We start from the raw sequence: 25,220 nt of genomic DNA, 5'->3' as shown, positions 1-25,220 counted from the left end.
AACTGATGCAATTAAAAATGTATCACCAGAAAGCTCTCGGACTTTAGTGACTGACAAAAACGTTAAGAAAACTCAAAACCAATTGAATGTAATAAATACAGTTGTTTAAACTAATGGGAGAATAAGAAAAAAAAATAATGTTGTCAATTTTAATATAAAGCCATCCAATAAACAAGTTGGTACAGATATGTTGTCTGATGACAAACAAGCAAATAGAAAGCTCTTTGTAGGAATATTGGGGAATATGCGCTAGGGATTATTGAATATTGGGGATTATGAATTGGGGAATATGTGCTGAAAAACTTGTAAAAATAAAAAACATTTAAAACTTTTTTTTGAAAATGTGAAAAACAAAAATTTACTACAATTAAAAATTTACATGGGAAAAAGCAGTTTTTTTTATTTTCCCGAAATTTACATAGTTGGACTTCTGCCCTTTTAACATTCACCGATCATTAACTCATTAACCGATCATTAACTCATTAATCACTTTTTTGTTAGAGACTAACTACAACTATTTGCTCCAAATTATTTATAAATATGCTTGAAATTATTTTAACAACTGATAATAAAAAAGATATTTTGTATTTTAAAACAAATTATTGAATTTATTAAAAAATTTAAAATCCCAATTTCTTTTATTAAAAATGTTTCATGATTGTTTAATTTTATCGAAACTGTAGTGTGTTTATCTTTAATTTTTGTTTTGTATAAAAAATAAAAAGTTCAAAAAATAAAGTTTGTATTCAATACTGAATTTATTAATAATTTTGTAACAACTAAAACAATTGGAAAATAAATGCACATAAAATATGGGTCAGACAAAATAACCAATAGATGTCGCTTTTTAACAGACAAGTGCTGGACAATGTTAGATTTCCGGCGCTTATTTCGAGCTCTGTATGTGTACATATATATATATATATATATATACATATATATATATATATATATATATATATATATATATATATATATATATATATATATATATATATATATATATATATATATTACAATATATATGTATATATATGTATATATTACAAGGGCTCTTTCAGAACATTTGTATTTGCATTCCCTTAATCCAATCCTTAATAAATCTCTAAAAAATCCATTTATGCTAAAATACCTATTTCGAAACTATGAAATTGTATTTCAAAAATGTAATTATGAGGATTCTGAAATAACTGATTTAAATATAAGAAATACTTTCAAAATATCCAAACCGATTCTTACTCTCCATGAGCAACTACTTCTAAAATATGAATACAATACTGGAATCTAAATACAAATATTTATCCAATAAAAAACATATGCACATTGAAACAAATTAATTTTGTGTATGTGTGTGTAGGTATATATATAAATATATAGAGAAATGTAGGTCTTGAGACTTTATCCTTGGTTTCGAGACTCATATTTGTCTGTTTTGGTCTTGAAGCTTAGAATCTTGGTCTTGAAAGCCTGGAATAAAGGTCTTGATTACCTTTACTGTTTTGTGCTTTCTTGATCCTTACAAAAAATATCAACACAATGAATAGCTTAGTATTTATTAATAAATTGTTATAAATAAGATTAATGTGTTACATAAGTTATGAAGTCAAGTAATACAAAGTTGTCTGATTTACTTCGTACATACAGTACTTATATAGAATATGTAAACTTCACCTTAAGTTTTTTTTGTAACTATAATATGTGGTTATTATAGTTATCACAGTAAAAAAAAAACCATGTCTGCTATATCCTCGCTATTTTTAGTTTCACAATATGATGATCTTGCCTCATTTCTTCATGGTATGTTTTGTTTTTAACAATACAGGAAACCTGTTAGCTTTCTGTTATTATTAAAGACTTTTATAGACTGCAACAGTGCCCTGCACAATTCGTGATAACATAATTATATTATACATGTATAATTATGTTTAATTGTATAAATGGTATATGTATAAATGTATGTTATGTTAAATGTATAAATGGTAAAACGATACATCAACTAAAGGACTGATAGTGTACATACATGTGCGACCATGAGTCTTATTGTGTTGAACTTCTAAAAATCTAAGTCTTGATCTTAGTCTTGTGAAACACTTTCAAGTCTTGGTCTCATTCTTGGGCTGTCTTGACAGCGCCAAAATAAAAAATAAAAAATTGTCTGTAACATTTATTAAAGATGAAATCAACACAAAATTAAATTGGCTTCACAATGGCACGGCAAATTAAACTCCAATTTTCATAGATATTTAGAGAATTATATATTTTTATATTATTTTAATCAGTGTATATTAGTTAATTTTTATTAAGAATTGTATATTTGATTTACTCTTAATCTTAATATATCATTGCCGCTTTTGTTTTTAGAGTATTCTTTTGAATATATATTTTTTTTTTCACTGGTGCTACCAGTGAAAAAGAAATATATATTCAAAAGATGTGCAATTGTGTAGTTATACCACTAACAGGGATTTTATTTCAAGTTTTACACAATTAATAAATTAAAATTCCTCATATTATGTTCTTATATTAGTATTTATTAATTAATTTTCAATAATTTTCAGAGTTATTAAATTTTAATTTACGGTTTAGCTAACTTCATTTGGAGAATGGGATTTTTTAAATTAGGAATTTTAATTTTATGAGCATATGGAAATACCACATTTTTACAGGACTCCACAGGGCTAATTGTAATTAAGCTACAAAGTTATAGTTCATAGAAAATGTTTCACTTAAAAATATACAAAGTTTAAAGTTACTCAAAATTACCTGGGTATTTTGTGTGTGTGTGTATATATATATATATATATATATATATATATATATATATATATATATATATATATATATATATATATATATATATATATAGTATATACCTAGTAATATGTACCATATTACTATATATGTACCATATATAGTAATATGGTACATAGGTACTAGGTATTATTAGGCAGGTGTCAGCGCTTACCGTAAGAAAATTTGAAGGAAATATAGCCATATGTAGGCATTTTTTTAAAAAATAAAATTTTTTTTTTTAATATTTCAAATATTGCTTTCTTTGCGAAAAAATGGCTAGGACAGGAATGGTGTGCAATTGAAGACTTTTGCTGACCATGCGAATGGTTTTTTTTAACCAGGGGTTGCCAAACCAGGGTTGCCAAAAAAAACCCGGGTTTTTGAGCAAAAACTTAACCCAACTGGGTTTTTGCAAAAGTTTGGTATAAATCTTCAGTAACAAAGTTAAATTTATAGCTATTTAAAAGCTATTTTTTATTTTTTGCAGGTATATTGTCTTATACGATGGCTTAATAACCAGATTGCATTTTTTTCTAATATAAAGATATTTTTAAACAGAGTTATCTTTTTAGTTAAATTAAAAATATAAGTTGATTATACATCTTCAACATGCCAAAGTACCATTCAGGAGGAAGAAATAAGGCTAGTGAGTGGAATGAAGTGACCATATTAAGTGATCAACCAAATAGAGTAATATGTAATTATTATAAAGTGAGCATAATTTAAAAAAATAGAGAGAGTTAAGATCCATTTGGATAAATGCAAAAGAAAGAAAAAAAGAAGTATTAATAACTCCGCTAAAGTATTTAGCTATATATCAATTTTACAGTCAAAGCTATCTACATCTGCAGCATCAAATAAGTCTAACCAGTCAGATGATGAGCAAGATTGTTTAAGCTTTATTAGTGGTTCTTCTTATTCAACAATTATTAAGTCAACTGCAATGATGATGCAACCACAAATATCTATTTCTAAATTTGTTACAACAACAAGTAATCAGAAGGATGAACTGGATTTGCAAGATGCAAGATTTTTCTTTTTAGCAAATATACCATTCAACGTAGTAAAAAATCTTGAATTTACCAAGCTGCTTACAAAACATAATACTGGAAATGACCTAGATACAAACCACCAAATAAAAAACAGATATCTACAGAACTCTTAGTAAAGATAAATGAAGAAGTAATTAATTTAGTGAAAAATGATCTTGCTGATAATTGTGTTGTTACCCTAATTCAAGATGGTTGAGAACCATCTTGAATTAGAAACAAAAGAATATTGTGCTCATACTGCTAAGGATGCAATCAAGATTGCTAAAGAAACATTCGATAAAGATGTAAGTGCTAGCTGTTTTATTTAATGCATATATATATATTTAAGCATACACAAAAATATATATATACATATATACATATACATATATATATATATATATATATATATATATATATATATATATATATATATATATATATATATATATATATATATATATATATATATAAATATATATAAAATAAGGTCAGCAATAATTTGCATCAGATCGGCAGAAAAAAGGTAAAACAAAGGTTTAACCATAAAATATAGAATCAAGGTCGGTGATATTTTGCTGACCTTAAACACTTATGACCACGGCAGTTAAGTAGACATTGCCAACCCTAAATCTGAAGGTTGATATATATATATATATATATATATATATATATATATATATATATATATATATATATATATAATATTCTTTATATAAGTAATTGCAGTATGCACTGACAACGAAAATAAAATATCTAAAATCAGAAAACCTTTGCAGGCTGAAGCCCCTAAATTGGTAACATATGGTTGCTCTGCTCATTTTTTAAATTTGGTTGAAAAGGTTGTCTCTCCAAAGTCTACAATAAACCATATTATAGCAATTCATAAATATTTTCGTAATCATCGCCAACCACACGTATGTACTAAATTTTAGATTGTTATTAACTTATTGATCATATTCTGTATACAATACTATGAAATAAAACAACTGTAAATGATATAGGTCTAAATAATAATTCTGGCAAAAGAGATCCTAGCTTTATTTTAACAAAAAATTTTTAAATATTTTTTTGTTAAATTTACTTAATTAACTGTATTATAGGGTTGGTTATTGGAAAGAGGTGAACTGATGCCACAGCTACCCAATGATACTCACTGGAACTCGCAATTAGATTGTTTTTAATTAAATGTTAATTAGACATACATTTCTAATCATTTTCTGTACATTGAAATTGGAGGTGAGCATATGGAGTCAATTAATCCTTCGAAAGGAAGCCTAATTGACAATCTGTCAATACAGAAAAAAGCAATAAATTTACATATACAACTGAAAATTGTTGGTGTTGCGTTAGATAAGGTTAATAAAAGTAGTTATTAACTAAATGTATTAAATTTAATTATAATAAGTATACTAAAACTACTTATTTCTGGCACCATGCCATCATTAACTTTACATAATTATTAATTAAATTATTGTGTTTGCTGTAGTTGCAGATAGACGATACAACTTTGTCTGAGGCAGTTGAGGTTTGACAAAACCTCATACATAATGAAAAATTGGCTTTGTACAAAAATGATATTTTAAAGAGATTTAAGAAAGCAATTGTTCCATGTCATTTTCTGGTCAATTTAACAGATCCAAAATATGAAGGTAACTAAACAATTATAAAAAATCTGCATCTGATCAAATTCAAATTAAAACAGATGTAAAATTTTCATTTAAGTTTACTACTCTTATAACTTTACTTATTGGGAAGAACATCGGATAGAAATCAAGTAGAAGAAGCTGAGGAATGGTTGAATAAAGTCAATCCTGAATTTATATCAGGCTACTATACATTTAAACTAAAAGATACTAATTGCTTCCCAACATTTTTATTCAACGATAGTGTAAAAAGCACAACATTAGCAACAAATTGGTTGAGAATTATAGAAATGCAGGAATCTAAGATTTTTCTCAACTTTTTGCATTATTTGGAGCAAAATTAGGAAACATTATTTGCTAGTGTGAATTTACAGACATTTAGGATCAAGATGCACAATTACTGATGAATAAGTTGTTAGATAACTTTGTTTTAAATGTTTAAGTTTGAATATTACTACTCCAAGTAAAATAAAATTCTCATTCATGACTTTATAAACATCTTGTTTTGTTGTTATTAGAATAATTGTTGAGCAGCATCAAATCTTTTGTGTTAATGGAAATTGATTAATGAATAAAATAATAATTAATAATAAATAAAAAATAAAAAACCAAAAACCCATTAAGATGGATTTTTGGTGCGTTTTTGCTATTGGGTTTGGGTACCAACTCTGCATGTAACACTTTTTTTAATTTTACACAAAAATCGTTTGTTTTAAACAATCATTATAATAAATTTCTTTTTCATTTGAAGCTTTTATAAATAAAAATTCTGTAAAATAAAAACGTTAGAAAAGATCGATTAAATATTTTATTGCATTTAAATTAAAACATCAAAACAGCTGTGGTAAATAGTAAAGAAAAAAAATTATTAGCATGGTCAGTTACAACATGCGATCACATGCTATTCCTGTCCAAGCCCTATATGCCATATTAAAAATAAATAAAAATTAAAAAAGGTAATCAATTTCTAAATTTGGAAATTCCAAATATGTTAAATGCTGTCAAAAAGGGTATATATATATATATATATATATATATTTATATATATATATATATATATATATATATATATATATATACATATATATATATATGTATATATATATATATATATATATATATATATATATATATATATATATATATATATTCAAAGTATTGTTAAAAAATTTGAAATGACTGGTTTTGTTAATACGTTATTAAGAAGTGGCCGACCAAAAATTTTAAATTCACGAGACAGAAGGAGTATAATTAAAAAAGTCAATTCAAATCCACGTATTAGTGCATTAAAATTAGCTGTAGGTGTTGAACTTGAAATTGAAACATGGAGGTGGAAGTGTGATAGTTTGGGGATCGATAGCTGCAGCTGGAGTGGGGAGTTTGGTATTTATTCATTTTTTGGACATTATAAAAATTAATTTGAAATCAGATGCTGCTAAATTAAAGTTAGGAAATAATTGGATATTTCAACAGGTTTGAAATCCAAAATACACTGCTTATGTTGTAAAATCATGGTTGCTCTACAATGTTCCAAAACAACTGCACTCTCCTCCCCAATCACCAGACTTTAACCCAATAGAGAATATGTGGGATTATTTAGACAAACAAGTCGGGAAACATAGAATAATAAATGTTAATATGCTAAAAAATATCTTACTAGAAGAATGGAATAAATTTCCGTCTACTTATACCGAAAAATTAGTGTCATCAATGAAGAGCAGATTAAAAGCTTGTGTAATATATATATATACATATATATATATATATATATATATATATATATATATATATATATATATATATATATATATATATATATATATATATATATATATATATATATATATATACACACACACATACATATATAGAGAGAGAGTGTCGGCCATCACATTAGGACCCACATTATTTTTACAATTTATTTCAAATAGATTGCTTTAACCCACATGATAAAATAAATATGATATTATTTTTTGTAATATTTAATAAAAATTTTATCAATTGGCAATTCTGGCTGTCAGCAATCACCTGTCATAGTCAAATTGGTGCATATTGGGCAATTTAAGATTTTTTTTAGTTGTTAGTTTGATTGAAGTTTTAATGTGATTTATTTTAATTTAAAGCATCTGTGTTTTATTTAATTAATTTTTTTTTAACTTAATAATAATCAAGTCATTATCTTTAAATAAAGGATTTTATGTTTTTTTTTTCTGTTTATGTAAAGACACCAGAGTTTAGTCATTTTTTTAAGTTCTTTATTCAATTTTTCAGCTATGGGGAAAAATGTGATACAACACCAACAAAAATTAGTCAAATCAGATGTATTTTACAAAATACAAAATATTCTCAGGGAAAAATTGAACAAAGTGTAAAGGTTTTTCACCAAACTGTAATGTGAGTGAGAAAAAAAAATTGATACAGGGAAAGAGTTTGGTTCAAAGAGACCACGTTCTAAACGCAAGACAACACCAAGAGGGGACCGTATAACCCAAAATATTTGCCTGGAAAACAGAAAAATAGCCACAAAACTTATCGAATAAGCTTACCCATGAAGCTGGTGTTGTGTCAGACCAAACCATTCGCAAAAGGCTGAAAGAAGAGTGATTGATGTGTCATTGTCCAACCAAGAAACCAAAACTTACTTCACTCATGAAAAAAAAAAAGACTGGAGTGGGCTAGAAACTATTGTCACTGGTCTGTTGAGGATTGGGAAAAAGTTTCAAAAAAAACGAAAAGTTTCATCCTGACTGCATTATGAAAACAGTCAAGCATACAGCTTCAGTAATGATCTGGTCTGTCATTTGTGGGCAACGAGCAGGACATCTCTACAGAGTGGTTAAGACAATGAAGCAGGACCAATATAAAGAAGTTCTGGAGAATCAGTTGTTTCCCCAAATGGCAGATTGGTCTAAAAATGTCAAAAAAATTCAAGAAAAGTCACAAAATGTCAAAAATCTTATATTTATGCAAAATGGTGCAACTTCCCACACAGTAAAAAGTGTTAAGGCTTATTTAAATCAGAAAAAAGTTGATGTATTGCCATGGCCAGGCAACTCACCTGATCTTAACCCCATAGAAATGTTTAATTTTATTTGTTTAATTTTTATCAAGTATAACTTTATAAATAAAAAAACAAGCTTTAAATTGCACCATTATTTTTCTTTTTGCCTAAAAATTCATTTTTATCCAATATTTACAAAAATTTACTGCTGGTCCTAATGTGATGGCCGACCAATATAAAATAGCAATAAGATGATATTATTGGTTATTGTATAATGCAATATCGCAATACTCAGATCTGCGAAGCAGTTTAGTACTAAGATGGACATCTGATTGTAAAAATTGTTTTAACTCTCCCATAACGCCATATTTTAAGTTGACTTACTAGCACACTGAAGGATATAGCATGTAAACAGTTCAAGATTTAAAAAAAAAATGTAAACTCTGTTCTTTAAAAAATTTATTCTTAAAAAATATTTGAATAATTCAGAATATATATTTTTTAAGTTTTATGGCCATATTTTTACATTGGTGTGGCTTGGACCAATTTTCATGATGCCATTTTTCTTATTTAATTAATGGGAGAGGGGTGGCAACTTTTTACTAAAAGATGTACTTACTACCATAATTCTTTTTTGCAGATCAGATCTGAGTTTTTTTTATTCTGATATTTGATTATAATTTATGCAATAATATACTATGTTATAATATCTAATTTCCGATTCTCCTAGTTATTATTTTTTTACTTTGTTTTTTAATTTTCTATTTAATTTCACCTGTATATGTGTTAATGATTTTTTTTTCTTCTATAAATTTGAATGAGTAATATAGGATAAAACAAACAACACATGTGTGTGTATATGTGTGTGTGTATTTATATTATCTACTATAGCATATTTATGTAAACATTTGCTCACTTTTTTTGCTTATCTAAATCGATACTTTTTTAGAAAAAGAAGAAAAAAACGAAGAATAATGAATGAAAAGATTGCTGCCTTATGCCAAACCCTCAGTCAATGTAGCAGCAGTCCGCTGTGAGTCAGGTTGTTTGTCAGTCGATGTATATGTCAGGCTATTTCAGTATGACATCACACAGCTTACCTAAATCAACAGTATAAGATATACACAAACACACACATGCATTGTTTTATCCTATATTATTCATTCAAATTTACAGGTGCAAAAAATATGTGTGTATATATGTGTGTGTGTGTGTATATATATGTGTGTGTGTATATATATATGTGTGTGTATATATATATATATATATGTATATATATATATATATATATATATATATATATATATATATATATATATATATATATATGTATATATATATATATATATATATATATATATATATATATATATATATATATATATATATATATATATATATATATATATATATATATATATATATATATATATATATATATGTATATATATATATATATATTAGGGGTGTTCAGAAAAAAAATTTTAAAACTTAAAAAACCAAACCATCTATATTTAAAGCAAATTTGTTTAAACTTATTCACAAAAACTTTCAGCACTCTTTCAAAAACTTTCAGCACTCTTTCACAAAAACTTTCAGCACTCTTTCACAAAAACTTTCAGCACCATTGAACCACTCTTTCCTCGTCCTCAAAGCACATGTTTGGAAAAAAAGGACCCAAAAATGACCAAAAACAGATTACTTTAGGTGTCTTGAGGGCAAGGCTAGCATAAATATTTATAATAAAAATTTTTTTCAGGTTTTAGATAAATATCTGTATTTTTGATTAAAAAGGTATGTTTTTTTTCTTTCTTCTCAAAAAACAAAGTATAATTAACATTTTAAATCGGCTAAAAAAAGTTTATTACGTGGTGTGGTGTTGTTTATATAATCTTTTCAACAATTATATTAAAACTTTGTTATTTAGATTCATAATATAGTTTGCAAATGTATATATTCAAAATAAGAATAGAATTACTCATTTTATGTAGGTTTATTATTTGTAATATTTTAATTAAAATAAAATAAATTAAAATATTACTACTTAAGTTACGACTACAATTTGTTAATTTGTCTTCAAAAACCACACTTCGCATTTTTGTTACTTTTTTGCAAAATTTTGAGATTTTTTTGAGAAAAATGTTCCTTATGTGCATTATCAATGATATTCTGAAAAAACAAAAATTTGTCAAAGTACCTTACATCATTAGTAAATGCGCGGTTTTCAAGTGGTCTTTCAAAAAAAATCATTAACAATTAAAAAATAAAAAGGTTTTTTCAAATTTACTGAAAAAGTTGACTTTGTAACATATGTAGTTTTTGCATATCACGATTCAATATTACTTATCAAATCAAAAAAAAAAAAAAAAAAATATTTAAAAAGATTTTGTAGAAGCTTCTTCTACAGTTTATTTAATTATTCCTTTTTTTTTGTTCGTGCTTTGTTTCTTCGCTAAGGAGGAAAGACTATGAGATAATCTTCTTTTGGTAAGACTAGTGGAGCTTTTCCCAGAAATCCTGAAAGCAGAGCTAACTTTGTCAACTAATATCAATCTGTTCTGTTTTTTCTATTTGTTGTTGTAACAATGAATATATTGCTGCATCATGCCGACGGCTCATTCCGAATGGTCATTGACAACAATAAGGCTATTGGCATAATTTTCAAAATTTTTAAATAAAGACTGTATTGCGGTGGAAGTGAAAGCCAGTCTTTTATTCTTTTTTCAGTTAAACCACTATAACTAAACATAAGGTAAGAAAATTTATCTAAGCTTGTTAATCTTTTTTAGTACTAGCATTTTTTTCTATCTTTCTTCTGATGTCTTTCTTAATTTTTAGGCATTTTAAATTAAAGAATTGCAGTTGCAATTTTTTGTTTTTCATGCAAAGGCAAATCCTCATCCAATAGAGTTAGTGGAATCATAGTTGAGTCCACAAGCGAATCAAACACAGCTTTAACTGCTTTTTCTAAATTGATCTTAGATATTAAAGCTATCCATTATCTGAAGGATTGGTTTAATTTCTAAGTTGGGGGCCTTTTACATATTACTCGATTCTAAATACCACTTGACATATAAACAGACCACAAATTCCAAGATTATTAGCCATACTTTTTTAATCAAAATACAGATGATTATCTAAACCCCGAAAAAAAAATTTACTATAAATATTTATGCTAGCCTTGCCCTCAAGACACTTAAAATGATCCGTTTTCGGTCATTTTTGGGTCCTTTTTTTTTCCAAACATGTGCTTTGAGGGCAAGGAAAAAGTGGTTCAATGGTGCTGTTATTTTTTATGGGTAAGTTTAAACATATTGCTTCAAATCTAGACGGTTTGGTTTTTCAAATTCTAAATTTTTTTTTTCTGAACACCCCTTTTATATATATATATATATATATATATATATATATATATATATATATATATATATATATATATATATATATATATATATTTATATATACATATATCAGTGATGTGCCATCGCAAAGGCCGATTAAGGCTAACTATAGAGTTTAATGTATGTATATAAAGGTAATATCTTAATATTAGGTATGCAACTTGCATATATAAGGTGTGCCTATGCACCTGTTTAGTTTGGCTTAATAGTCAATACCAATGCATCGGCCAATGCCGATTAATCAACCGATACCATCGGCCGATTAATCGGCCAATGGTTTAGCCGATTAATCGGTTGCTGGTTACCAATAGCAATAGGCTAGTAGGTCGAATCACTTCTGATGAATAGGAACTTGTTAAATATGTAATTTAAATCCTTAATATTATTATAATACCCTTAAATAAATACATTAAACCTATTATTAGCCACAATCGGCATTAGCCAATGGCACATCACTAATATATATATATATATATATACATATATATATATTTTTTTTTAGATTATTCACCTCCCCAAGACCCGAAGGGGGCCACTACAGTCAAGGAGGCTACTCATTTTTTTGTGTTTTTTTTTTATTATATTATATATGAGGTATAATTAAATTTGAATGAATAATTTGGTTATAAGTTGAAAATTATTTCTCATAACCAAAAGCAGAAATAGAGTGGATGTCCTTAAAAGATAGCATGAGTTTTTAAAAGTTAGCTAAGCATGTTCCTACATATTTCCAAATAACATTTTAGCAAATTCTATATCTTTAGACATAATAGCATCTGTATGAGTAAGCTCTTTATCTCAATGATGCTATAAGGTATATACATAAAGCATGTTCATGTATATGCTCTATAGCATCATTGACTTCATCAACAAGCTGTATAGCACAGTCTAGTAAACTGTATTTTACATATATCAACTTCTTAGTCAACATAGAAATGACAAACTCTTTTTACATGACCTAAATTATCTGTCTTTTTTGTAGCATTAAGATCAATTTGGTTCACATCTAAGTTTTTTGAATTGCTAATTGATAGGCAGATAGAAATACTAGATCTAAAGCAAAATAATCTTAATACTGTAAAACAAAATAGACACTTTAAGTGTATCAATGAATTTAAGACTCGCTTTAACGCCAAAATTTGATGTTTTATATGAAGGGTTAAAACTAGAGTAGAGGTCGTTGCCTTTTTCCATAAAACTGTATATGATTATTTTACTTAAAGATTTGGCAACACTGAAGAACTATGTCTTTCATAAATAACTACTCTCATATCTTTAGCTTGTATAACTTTTATGAAGCTACTTTTCAAAATTTGTAGAGTGATATTTCCATAGTAATATGGTGATACTTTCAGTCTATGAAGTATTTACAAGTTTTCTGTAAGTATTACTAATAGTACAGTTAATTTAGCATAATTTATAGGTGTAACAACCAAGAAATAATACTCCCAGAAAGTGTTCTCTTTCAGTTTATTCTTTTATTTTTTTAGTTTTTCTAATTGCATTCTTGTTTTACCTTATTATCTTTTATTCCATTCATTGTGTAGGACTTCTCTTACATTAGCAACAAATCAAATGACTTTTATTTTTTTAAATAGAGTTTATATGTTTGCCAACAGCCTCATTTACCTCAATTCCAATAACAATAGTTTATATTAAAACAAGACCCTCAAGATTTTTAATAACTCACATTAATTATTTGGAAGAATATTTTATAGAAGATTTAGAAAAGAGATTCAGAAATGAGGTTAAATTAAGACCTGATACTCTGCCTCAGGTGGTTGCTCTCTCAATAGTTAGTGGTAATCAACTGCTGTTTAAGAGCGATAAAAAAGCAATTCACACTAACAAGTATTAAGATACACTTGCTTTCCAAGTTCTTAAACAAATAGAAAATATTATTCATATAAAATTTCATGGTTTAAAAAATATATATAATTTACCATAGTTATTTTAGAAGTAAAGGCAGGAGAACACAATTCACCAGCTAAACAAATATTATTGATAACATTAAAAAACCACACGTGTTCATTAAATTTATTATCCAGCGGATTATTTTATGCAGGGGGTGTCAACTTTTTTTTGATTCATTATGTTTTAATCGTTTTAATTCATTAAGCCTTAATTGTTTACTTAGTAAACAATTTTTGCGTTTTTAAATCATAAATATTTTTCGTAAGAATAATATTTTGAAAAATGACGATATTTTAGCAAAATATCGTCATTTTCAATTTTTTCTGCAAATTCTGAGCAATTATATTTTCTGAAATTAAATTTAAAAAGCTGCCAAAGTATACCTGCCGTATGCAGGTCTATCCGTTTCTTTCGATCCGTTGCTCAATTTCAATGTTCTACGGATGTAAACTTGCGGGTTAACATTTAGTGAAATGCAAACATAAATGTTTACAATATGAAACACCATATTTTGCTGACAATAAGCATTTTTCTGTTCCTTCCTTTCTTCACGTGTGTTGTATTCAAGATTTATCAATTTTTGACATATTGAAAAACGTGTAAATTACGGAACGGATTTCCCCATAGCGTTTTTTTTATAAAACAATTTATATCGTTCAGTGACAGATCCAGGAATTTTTGGTGGAAGGGGGGGGGGGGGAATATGAAATGTTTTTTTAATTCGTACCACACGACCACCTTGGCGTCTCCCTAAAAAAAAAAAAGGTCCTGAATTTCTAAGATATCTTAGGGCTTTTAGATTCTGGTGTGTGGGTGGTCTGGTCTGTGTGTAATAAAGTCTGTGTGGGGGGAGGGGAAAACGGGAGGGGGAAATTAGGGGATGCATCACCCCCTGGATCCGTCACTAGTGGCGTTATGCAAAATATTAAATTAAAAAAAGAAAGGCTAAGATTGTTAAAAACAAAAAAAGTAGCGAAGTGCAATATTTATTTGATTTTTTTAAAAGACGATGTAAGCACGACGTAAAAGCAAGACTGTAATAATAGGCACTTCAGTCACGTGACAAATTCCGTAGACAAAATTTGCGAAGTTTTTTATATATAAAGAAGACGTTTTCAGATTAAATTTAGACCGATTTTTTTAATTTATTATGCCATAATAAAACGTTTTACAAAAAGTAATATGATTAAAAAAACAATATAATAATTTGATTGTATAATACAGTATTTGTATATAATTAGCCTTATCATAATGAATGATAAAGAATTATATGATTGGTAACAATAAAAGAAGAGATATATATAAGCTGATGCTCTTTAAACCGCCTATTTCGGAAACTAGTTGTGAATAATGCATATGATATGCATAATTCATATGCCATATCAAGTGAAAAAAATAAAACGAAGGGTAAAAAAAGAAAATTAAAACAACAAACCTCAAAAAACTGTTTTAAAAAATTGAAACTTGCTTCATCTGGTTGTATAAATAAGTTCAAATCTGCTAATGTTCGTATTAGTAATATGAAATAAAAATTTACATCTAACGACCCTAGAAGGACATATAAACTATTATATGCAAGTAATAAAGCAAAGATTCATCAATTAAAAAAGAAACAAAATAAGGAAATAAAAGAATTAAAAGATTTTTTTATTAAAGTCATTTAAAATCTTAATAAAAGAGTTAAACTTTTGTTAGTTAAGCTTGAAAAAAGTGACAAAAAAGTTGCACTCCTTCATGAGAAAAAAAGAATTACATGCAAAAAATTGTATTATGTAAACAAGAAGTTTAGCATGGTAGTAAATAAACATGAAAATTTGTCTTCTAACAGTTTAAATAAACAGTTTAATTAAAGGATACCGACTCTCCTAACACTAGAGTATTAAGGAAAGAAAATAAAGATTTTAATTTAAGTTCTCTTCTCCATGATCGCAGAATAATAGCATTTCAATTTCGGAAGGTATTCTAATGATATAAGAGTAGTTATTATGAAGTTAGTTTCTTTGAATGTCAGCATAAACAAAGTTAATGAAGTTATCACAATTGATTTAAAAAAACTAGCAAAGATAGATATAGAGAAGCTTACCTCAATTGGTACAAAATCTTGATTTATGACTGAGGCTTCAGCACTTGCTCAACTTCAAGTTGCTGAAGAAATGATAAACACTGTAGAAATTATTTCGGGCAATTGTCTTCACTGTGACGGTATCACTAAACATCATAGATATTTTCAAAATTTTCAAGTTACTACCACAAATGGAAGTACTTTATCTTTAGGATTATGTGAAATGGCTGGCAGTGATGCAGGTTGTACTAATAATGCATTAACCAAAACATTAGATGATATATGTGATATTTTAGAAAGTAGCAGCAGGAAAATGATTTTACTAACCTTCTATGTTCTTTTAAAACTACCATGTCTGATCTTGGGCCAGCTAATCCACTGTTTAATTTAAAGCTTAAAGATATGAGGAAAAAGTTACTGCCTAAAGTTATAAAGAACTGGGAAGGTTCTTTATAACTTTAGGCAGATTTCATTGAAATGTCAATTTTTTTTGTAAATTGCATTTATTACCTAACTTTGCAACAGAAACTGATAAAACAATTAACTCATTCGAAAAGTTAGTTTTAAGTAGTAGTTATGAAAATATTTTTGCATTTGATACTGCTGAATCAGGTGCCACTAGATTAATAAGAACTGCATGTAAAGCTTTTCTTGTAAGGGGAAGCGATGAAGCTGGAGTTTCATGGTATTTTAATGCATTTCTTGCTGGTAAAGGACAAAGTAAGTGTATACTTGCACCCTTTGTTGGTAACAGATTTAATATATTATATTATAATGCTGCAGCTTTGTATTTTCATTCAAAAGATATTTTAGAGTTTCTTCAAAGTTGGCCAAATCAAAATAATTTTTTACTTGCAGTTAAAGAAGATATTAGCAACATTATATTTAGCAGAAGTGCGGGCTCTTGGAATAGTTGATAAAATAATCACAGGTCCACTTTGGCGGATAATTGAATCGCAAAAGAGTATTCTTGATATGAATCCATTTTTGTTAACCCTAAAAATGAAACTTTCAGATTTGTGTAAAAATGCATCATCGATTATGATCTCGAAAACACCTACATTCAGTCCAAGTGATATTAATATTCATAAAGATATTTTATATAATAAACTATTTGAAGAGACTAATGACACTGATTTAAATATTTTAACACAGCAGACATTAGAAGTAATTTGTCATTTGTTAGTTGTTCTGGAAAGACAATCTGCTGATCAACTTCCTGGAGGTAAATATTGGCATCCTTCTGATAATATAAGTAAGGCTGCAGAGAATGTTCCAACAACAAACAAAGCGTCAGAAAGTGACTTTGATGTATTGGATCTTTTAATTCTGTGGTATTGGATCTTTTAATTAACAAAGCCAAATGCCAAATTACAAACTATACAAGCTTATACTATGTGGTATAAAAACAAAACACTAGACTGGTTGGATAAAAAGACTTTAGATGAGCGTGACTCATTGCTAAAAAAAGCTTCAACAAACTTTAATAAAATGAAAGATAAATACAAACAACATCATTTAGAATTAAAGTTTGAAATGAGTGAAATGTTGTCTGAAAAGCATTAAGCTAAAAAAACAGCTGAAGATAAAGCCTTCTTAAAAAAAGCTAAATCAGTTAATGAGTTGTTAAAATTGAGGACAAAGGTGTGGTTGACCTCAAAAGAAGCAGATGATGAATATGTTTTGTTAGTTGACACATTTAAAAGCAAAAAAATATTAAGAGCACAGTTGGATTTTTATAGGTATGTTATGGAAGTTAAATGTGAACCTAAATATTTTTACAAAACTAAAATGCATGGTAGTAAGCGGATAGACTTAACAAACTATGAGTTGTTCAGTAACTTACAATCAGTTTTTAGAACTTTTCCAGAGCCCATTGAGAGAAGAGTTATTCTTATTGAAAGAAAAATTTTGATTGCAAAACAGAAAGAAGACTTAAGTGAAAAATTGAAGAATGCAAGACTGTCTCAATTAGCAAATCAACAAAAAACAAACATCTTGGCTGTCATTCTAAATGATGTTAATTATCTTGTTGGGAAATTTATTCAACATAAAATAATAAAAATCGACACTAAAAAATACTTTTGGTGTACAGGTGAAGTTCTTCAAATAAACAAATCAACTCCTAACTTAATAAAAAAACTTTGTTTGATGTGGTCTATTCGACTGAGGAAAATCAAGTATGGACTTTTCAATTGCATGTTGACCTTGAAAAAGGAAAGGTTATAGTTTTGTAAAAAGCCTATTTTACAATTTAATTGAAATAATTACTAGTTATATATATTATTAGTAATATTTTATTAGAAATATATTACACATATTATAAATTATATAATATTATTATAAATTAGTCGTATATATTAATCTATAATATTTATATCTATAACGTTTATAGTTGTTATAATGTATCGTATATAGTTATTATATATCATTAGTAATATATTATAAATATATTATAGATTATATAATATTATTATAAATTAGTCGTATATATTAATCTATATTATTTATATTGTTTAAATATATATATATATATATATATATATATATATATATATATATATATATATAGATAGATAGATAGATAGATAGATAGATATATATAGATATATATATATATATATATATATATATATATATATATCATATATGTATAGATATATATCGTTTATATTGATCTATAATATTTATAATATTGTATCTATAATTAGGTACGTGGACTGATTTTTTTAAATTATTCAAATACTAGAATGTTATATATCATTAGAAAGCTCTCAAATACAGTATTTCAAAGGTGAAAAAATTACGAAAATTGGATAATTCTATAAAAAGTTTTTAGTAGCAAATTTTCGATATATGGATTTCTTGATAAAACTGTGGTCAAAAAAAAATTTTTTTTTACATAAATTGTTTTAACGTTGTCAATTCTTATTCAAAAATCTATAACTTGGTATCAAAAGATAGGTGTAAAAATGGGCTTTAATTTTAAACTTTTTTCTAGGTAAATGGCGCATCAAGGGATCCAAAGGGGGTGCTAATCCACCACCGACACCTCACAAAAAACACTTTTTCTCCATTAAAGAGTGTTTTTTTTATGAAATTGATAATATTTATGAATAACATTTTGGTATTATTTTATTCTACATCACTAGCGAGTATTACAGATCTATCATAAAGTTGGGTGTTAGGTTGTGGTTTAACACACCCTATCGAAATTTCATTCTTTTAAATATTGTAATATTTACTAAAATGAGTAAATTATAAAAAATAAATATAACATTTTAATACTTTGAAAAATAGTAACTTGTGGTGTATAAAATTACCTTTTTGGAGGGGGCGTACGCCGCCCCTCCCCCTGCTGCCCTAAACCTGAAAAAAAAATTAATAACAATTTCACAAAAAATGTTAAAATGCTTTCTTAAACAGAGAGAAATTAGAATAAAAAACTAATTTACCACATTACAAGATGAGGTTGAATATCCATTATGTCCTTTAAAGGGACCGATTACCCACTCCAACCTTAACAAAAAACACAAAAAAACAATAAGTATTTTGAAATAAAAAATATAATTAAGTTTTGTCTTGGCTTTTAATGAATGATTTAATTCTTCAATTCCATTAATGAATAAAATTAAATCATTTTTAACAATAGACACCACGTGAAGGTAAGCCAGAGCCGTCTATCAAAAAAAATTTGCAAGCCATAAAACTTGCTGTACCATATTTGCAAGCAACAAAACTTGCGATACTCATTTTGCAAGCCATAAAACATTCCGCCTAGGTCGACCTTCTTATGCCACGACCACTTGCAGTACCTCTGCTGCTGTCCCCAGCACTCCTGTTTTGGGGATAATAGGGCCATCTAAAAAGAGGGTCATCTTTGTCCCCAAACCAGATCCAACGCAAATATGATCTGTTGCTGATGGGTCCAGGATGCTGGGTCCTGTAAACCCTGTAGGCTTCATATGTAAGCTCTAAAAGCAAATAAATAATAATTATATTAGTAACAAATGGCATTATCTAACACTTAATAAAAATTTTTTACTTGTTAAAGTTTATCTAAATATATAAAATTATTGACTAATAAATCACTGATAGGTAAACAAATTTTTAATAAAAGTAAAAATTTCAATACTGCTAGTGATTTTCCTTTTATGAGAATTCAAATGAAAACACAATATAAATGTATTAAACAGTGTATATTAATAGGAATAATAAAAATTTGATAACCATTCAGATACATTTTTAATACATAAATTTACCAGCAGAAGGTTGAGCAGGTGGAACTAAAGGTAGAAAAAGTTGTCATTTAAAGATATTTCAATTGCTACGAAATGCGCACACATATTAAAAAGTAATAGTTTTTAGACATACCAGTCGTTGCAGATGAACATGAAACTAAGGTTAAAAAGTTGTAATAAGAAAAATTGTATTTGATGAAAAATGCATACACAATTAGAAGGTAAAATTTTTAAAACTTACCAATCGTAGATGATGAAAACGGTCCTAAGGTTAAAAAGTTGTAATACAAAATTAATATAGCAAATGATGAATAATGGACACGCATATTAACAAGTAATATTATTTAGACATACCACTTGATGCAGAGGACGATGAAACAGAGGTAAAAAAAGTTTTAAAAAAGAAAAATATAGCAATTGATAAAAAAAGCCATACACAAATAGAAAGTAAAAATTTTAAAACTTACCAATCGTACCAGATGAAGATGGTCCTAAGGTTAAAAAGTTGTAATAAAAAATTAATATAGCAAATGATGAAAAATGGATACACATGAAAAAGTAATATTATTTAGACATACCACTTGATGCAGACGACAATAAAACTAAAGTAAAAAAGTTGTAATAAAAAACAAATATTGGAATTGATGAAAAACACATACATATATTAGAAAGTAAAGTATTTAAAATATACCAATTGTAGCAGATGAGGATGTTCCTGAGGTTAAAATGTTTTAATAGAAAATAAATATTGCATTTGTTGAGAAATGTATACACATTAAAAAGTAATAGTTTTTAAACTTACCACTTGCTGCAGGTAAAGTTGGAACTAAGGTTAAAAGATTGTTATAAAAAAAAAATGTTGCATTTGATAAGGAATGCATAACAGGTTTTTAGAACTTACCAACTGTACCAGATGAAGATGGTTCTAAAGTTAAAAAAGGAGTAAGACACCGCAAAAAAAAATAAGTTTAGCATTAAATATATTCACAGAATAAAAATTCCTGGTTTTCAAAATTACTAACTATAGCAAGTGATGAAAGGAGAGTTAAACAAAATATGAGTTAAACCTAGACACACATGTTAAAACTTTTGTTACTATGATTCATAACAAAAGTTATAATATACAAACTTACCAATGGTAGACCTTGTCGATTCAACTAAAGGTAACAAAAAAATTGTACGATAAAAAATAACACCTTGTAATTGCCAAAAGTAAGTTCAAAAAATAACAACTAAAAAATTAAAATATAAAGATTATATGTATATAAACAAGAAGCTAACATTAAGAATGAGTATATACTTATGTAAACAATAAACATATATAAATTAGTATACATCAAGAAAAAGGTATAGACAATAATAATTATATCTTATATTTAAAAAAACTTTAGAAACATTAAGTTAATGCAAAAATGTTATGGGAACTATACTTACGAAATCTCAAAAAATCTATAATGATAGTGCTAGGATCTAAACAAGAAGCAATATTAGACATGTTTGTATAATTATTTAAATAATATTTATAGGATGAAGTAGTATACAACAGGAAAATAATAAAAGAAGATGAGTGTAATTTTTATACCATTTTTAAACTAAACACCAAAAAATATGTCTGTTAAGAATAAATCAATATAAATTCGATTTGTAGACTTCTATAGAAATTAAAAGAAAAGAAGCAAGTTATACAAATCATATAATAATTTATGTTTTAATGAACCTGTGAAATGATACTTTTATCTATCAATAAAATGAAAACAGTTTTAAAAAACTGTATTATTAAAAATGTATTACTAAAAATGTATTAGTAATACATTAATCTTTTTATACTTAAGATTATCTTACTAAGATAAACAAAAAGAGTAAGGTTTTTACATTTATGTTTTTGTTTTTTTATGTTTTTGTTTTTTTAAAAATAGTTAGCAATAATATAATTATGAAAAAAAAAATTTGCTTACTATCTGTTAGAGAATCTATATATTTTTGTAAGTCTTTTTTTTCCATTTTATCTGTTTTTCTTTTATCTGTTATCTAATAATAAAAATAATGCAGAAAAAAGAAAGAACTGGCTCCCCCTATCCGCCCCCGTATTTTTATAGTTCGCTGTTGCCGAAAAAAAAATTCATTAAAACAGAAATTAGGTACCAAAAGTGCTGCACTTAGTTATATATCTGCTCCCATTTTTTTTTGGCTGAAATTTGGCAGGTAAAAAGAAAATACATGCAGAAAGTAGAATAAATAATACAAAAAGCGGGCTCAACATTTCTTTGATACGAAATTAATGTGAGAACATCGACTAAATTTTCATAGAAAATTGTCAGCAAAAAAATTCATAAAAAAGTTAGGCAACCATACTTAAAAATAATATAAGAATCAAGCTTGACCTTTCTTCTTTCAAAAAATATCCTATGTTTATATGTGTTTCTAAAATGAAATACCTCAAAAAAACGTTTGCCTAAGGCTACATAAAAAAAGTGGTATTTGTAGAACAACACATAGTAAACTATCTGCTCCCTTTTTTTTTCTTTGAAAATTGGCATGTGCTTAGAAAATGCATGTTAAATCAATAATAAAAATAGCGGGCTCAACATTTCTTCTACTATAAATTAATGTGAGAACATATACTTTATTTTCAGGACCATAACAAACCATGAAAAATTAGTAACCATACATTAAAAGCCACATAAAAATCAAGATTAACCCTTCTTCTTTCAGAAAAATATCAAGGTTTATATATGTTTTTAAAAAGAAACACCACAAAAAAATGTTTGTCTGACGCTACCTCAAAAAAAGTGAAAAAATCGTAGAACAAAATTTTAGCACAAAAATCGGCTCCGTAAAACGCGATTTCCGCGTACCTACTATAATATTTATGAAAATTTAAAATTGGCCAACCTTGTGTTTATTTTTTCTAAATCTAAGGTTGTAATAGAGTTATGACTATATTAATGTGTCTATGACTATATTAATGTATATATAATTTTCTGCTATATATATTTTTTCTGTATATATATATTTTTTCTAAAGATTAGTTGTGAATTAAAAGTTATTTAATTTGTATATTGTTTAATGATAACAGATAGATTATTGCCTAAAGTCGTTGCGTAAAATTTTTACGCAGTTATGATGGTAAAAAAAACTGTTAAAAAAAACTAAAATAAAAAAACGCATTTTTTTGTCTAAAAAAATGTCAAATTAGGTAGTATAAAAATGCAAACTTCTTGACAACCAGAAAATTTCTTGACAACCAGAAGTGCTACAAAATTGGTTAAACCCATTTTAAAACAAGATTAACATTTTGAATGCAATAAAATTAAAATTAACATTTTAGCTTAATTATATTACGAGATCATAAAATGGACTGAAGTGCCTAGTAACAAATATCACATTCGCCTAAAATTTCACATCCCCCATAGAAAAAATCAAAAACGAGAATGCGCTTTCAAGCTATTGCTCTTAGAAGTGTATCAAACATTCAATTATACAAACAATATCGTTGTATTCAAGATAAATGCTATAAGTCCAAAAAAATCATTTTGAGATAATGAACAAATAAACTTTTGCGTAATAGTTAAAATTATAAATTTTTGTGTAATAGCTGAAATGAAAAATCTTAATAACTCATTAATAATTGATTTATTAAATTTGTGTGGTTTATCAAACGATAGAGAATTTAAAATACTAAATAGAGGTATAAAAAATCCATACTGCCAAAAATGGACTTCGTGCATTTTCCTTGTACGTCGACGATATATTAAAAACGCAACGAGATTCATAAAAAGCGTTTTATTAATGATATACTATAAATGAAGTTTACATGAAATGGTAATATATTTTAAATTCATACTTATAAAATTTTGATCGTAATATATTGCGTGACAATAGTGAGAAAAAGATTACACACGAGGAATGTGATATTCTAGATACCAAATACTAATCGTTTGCAATATTTTAGAAGCCTGCATAGGTGTGTGTGTGTGTGGGAGGGGGGGGGGGAAGGGGGCTTATTATTTTAGTTAAATAAAACTAAGTTAAAAAATTGTAAAATAGAATTCGATTTGCGTACAATTAATTTTGAAAACGGGTATTTTTATAATCTCGACTAAAAAATTTGTTTATATTTTAAAATGGTGTATTTATCTTCGCTACGTAACTTTTTCACTTCCTGCCAAAGCTTCTTTCGATGTTCGATAGTTTCTTGGGCGAAATCTTCGTTTATGTAAACGCCAGTTCCTCCAAGATGTTTTACTGAGCTGAATATTCTGTTTTTGTCGTAGAAATTAAAAAGTTTTAGAACTATTGTTCTTCGTTTATTATCTTTGCGTTGACCGATACGATGAGCTCTTTCTATTACAATTTCGTTTTATATTTTCAATTGTTTATTAAAGATTTCTTTTACCATTTTTTCACCATAGTCCCTTTTGAAAAACCTGAGAGAATTGAGTTAAGTCTATTGTTTGATAATGTTGAAATATCAACATCTTTATGTATTGGAACCATTCTTGCTAATTTTAAATGGTCAAATTTTAAATGTTAGATTAAACAAAAAAAGTAGGGAGTATTCTTTTATTTAAAATAAAAAGATTTTTATTTTAAATAAAAGACTTTTATTTTAAATAAAAAACTCGGATAAACAACAGAATAACTTCTTAGTAAATTTTGTCTTTTACATAAAAGGTCATACTTTTTTAGAGTTATCACTCCTATCCCAGAAAATTTTGACCCGTGATGTCAAAATTTACTAAGACTTTAAGGTCCTAATTTCCTTGGCTTTTAACTTCCCGCTACACTCCTCTAAACCTGATTTATAATCCTCTTCTAAAAGATTTTATGGCTAAACCCTAGCATATTAAAAAATCTTGTAATAAAAAAATATTAATAAAAAAAAACCTTTTGTTGTGTTTCAGAAACTGAATTAAACGAACTCGCATTAATAACCAAGAAACTGCTTCTCTAGGGAGGCAAAACCAGTATGACATTTATTAGGTCACTACAGTTTAGTTTATAACTATATATATGTATCATATTTCTATGATATATATATATATATATATATATATATATATATATATATATATATATATATATATATATATATATATATATAATATTTACTTGATTAAAGATTAATTGC

The 25,220-nt window shown here is 26.8% G+C and overlaps 1 protein-coding gene and 1 long non-coding RNA gene across 2 annotated transcripts in view; both read right to left on the bottom strand.

The window, feature by feature from the left end:
* Positions 1 to 13,956, bottom strand: part of LOC100212042 (maleylacetoacetate isomerase) — a 31,377-nt gene extending 17,421 nt beyond the window's left edge. The window contains exons 1-2 of the mRNA XM_065804925.1: positions 13,816 to 13,956; positions 1,230 to 1,284 (exon numbers count right to left, since the gene is read on the bottom strand). Of these exons, the coding sequence (XP_065660997.1) occupies positions 1,230 to 1,284; positions 13,816 to 13,818 (58 nt within the window). The 5' untranslated portion in view covers positions 13,819 to 13,956. The remainder of the gene's footprint in view (positions 1 to 1,229; positions 1,285 to 13,815) is intronic.
* Positions 13,957 to 20,889: 6,933 nt separating this feature from the next.
* LOC136084610 (uncharacterized) lies at positions 20,890 to 21,560 on the bottom strand. The gene is made up of 3 exons (XR_010640684.1): positions 21,524 to 21,560; positions 21,223 to 21,246; positions 20,890 to 21,014 (listed from the first exon to the last, which is right to left on the bottom strand). It is a non-coding gene; the product is annotated as an uncharacterized LOC136084610 (long non-coding RNA).
* Positions 21,561 to 25,220: the final 3,660 nt, after the last annotated feature.

The sequence above is a fragment of the Hydra vulgaris genome, chromosome 09 (genome assembly GCF_038396675.1).
Source record: "Hydra vulgaris chromosome 09, alternate assembly HydraT2T_AEP".
NCBI classification, from domain to species: Eukaryota; Metazoa; Cnidaria; class Hydrozoa; order Anthoathecata; family Hydridae; genus Hydra; species Hydra vulgaris.
Note: the sequence above shows the minus strand (reverse complement) of the source record. Positions and strands in the feature narration are given on the sequence as shown.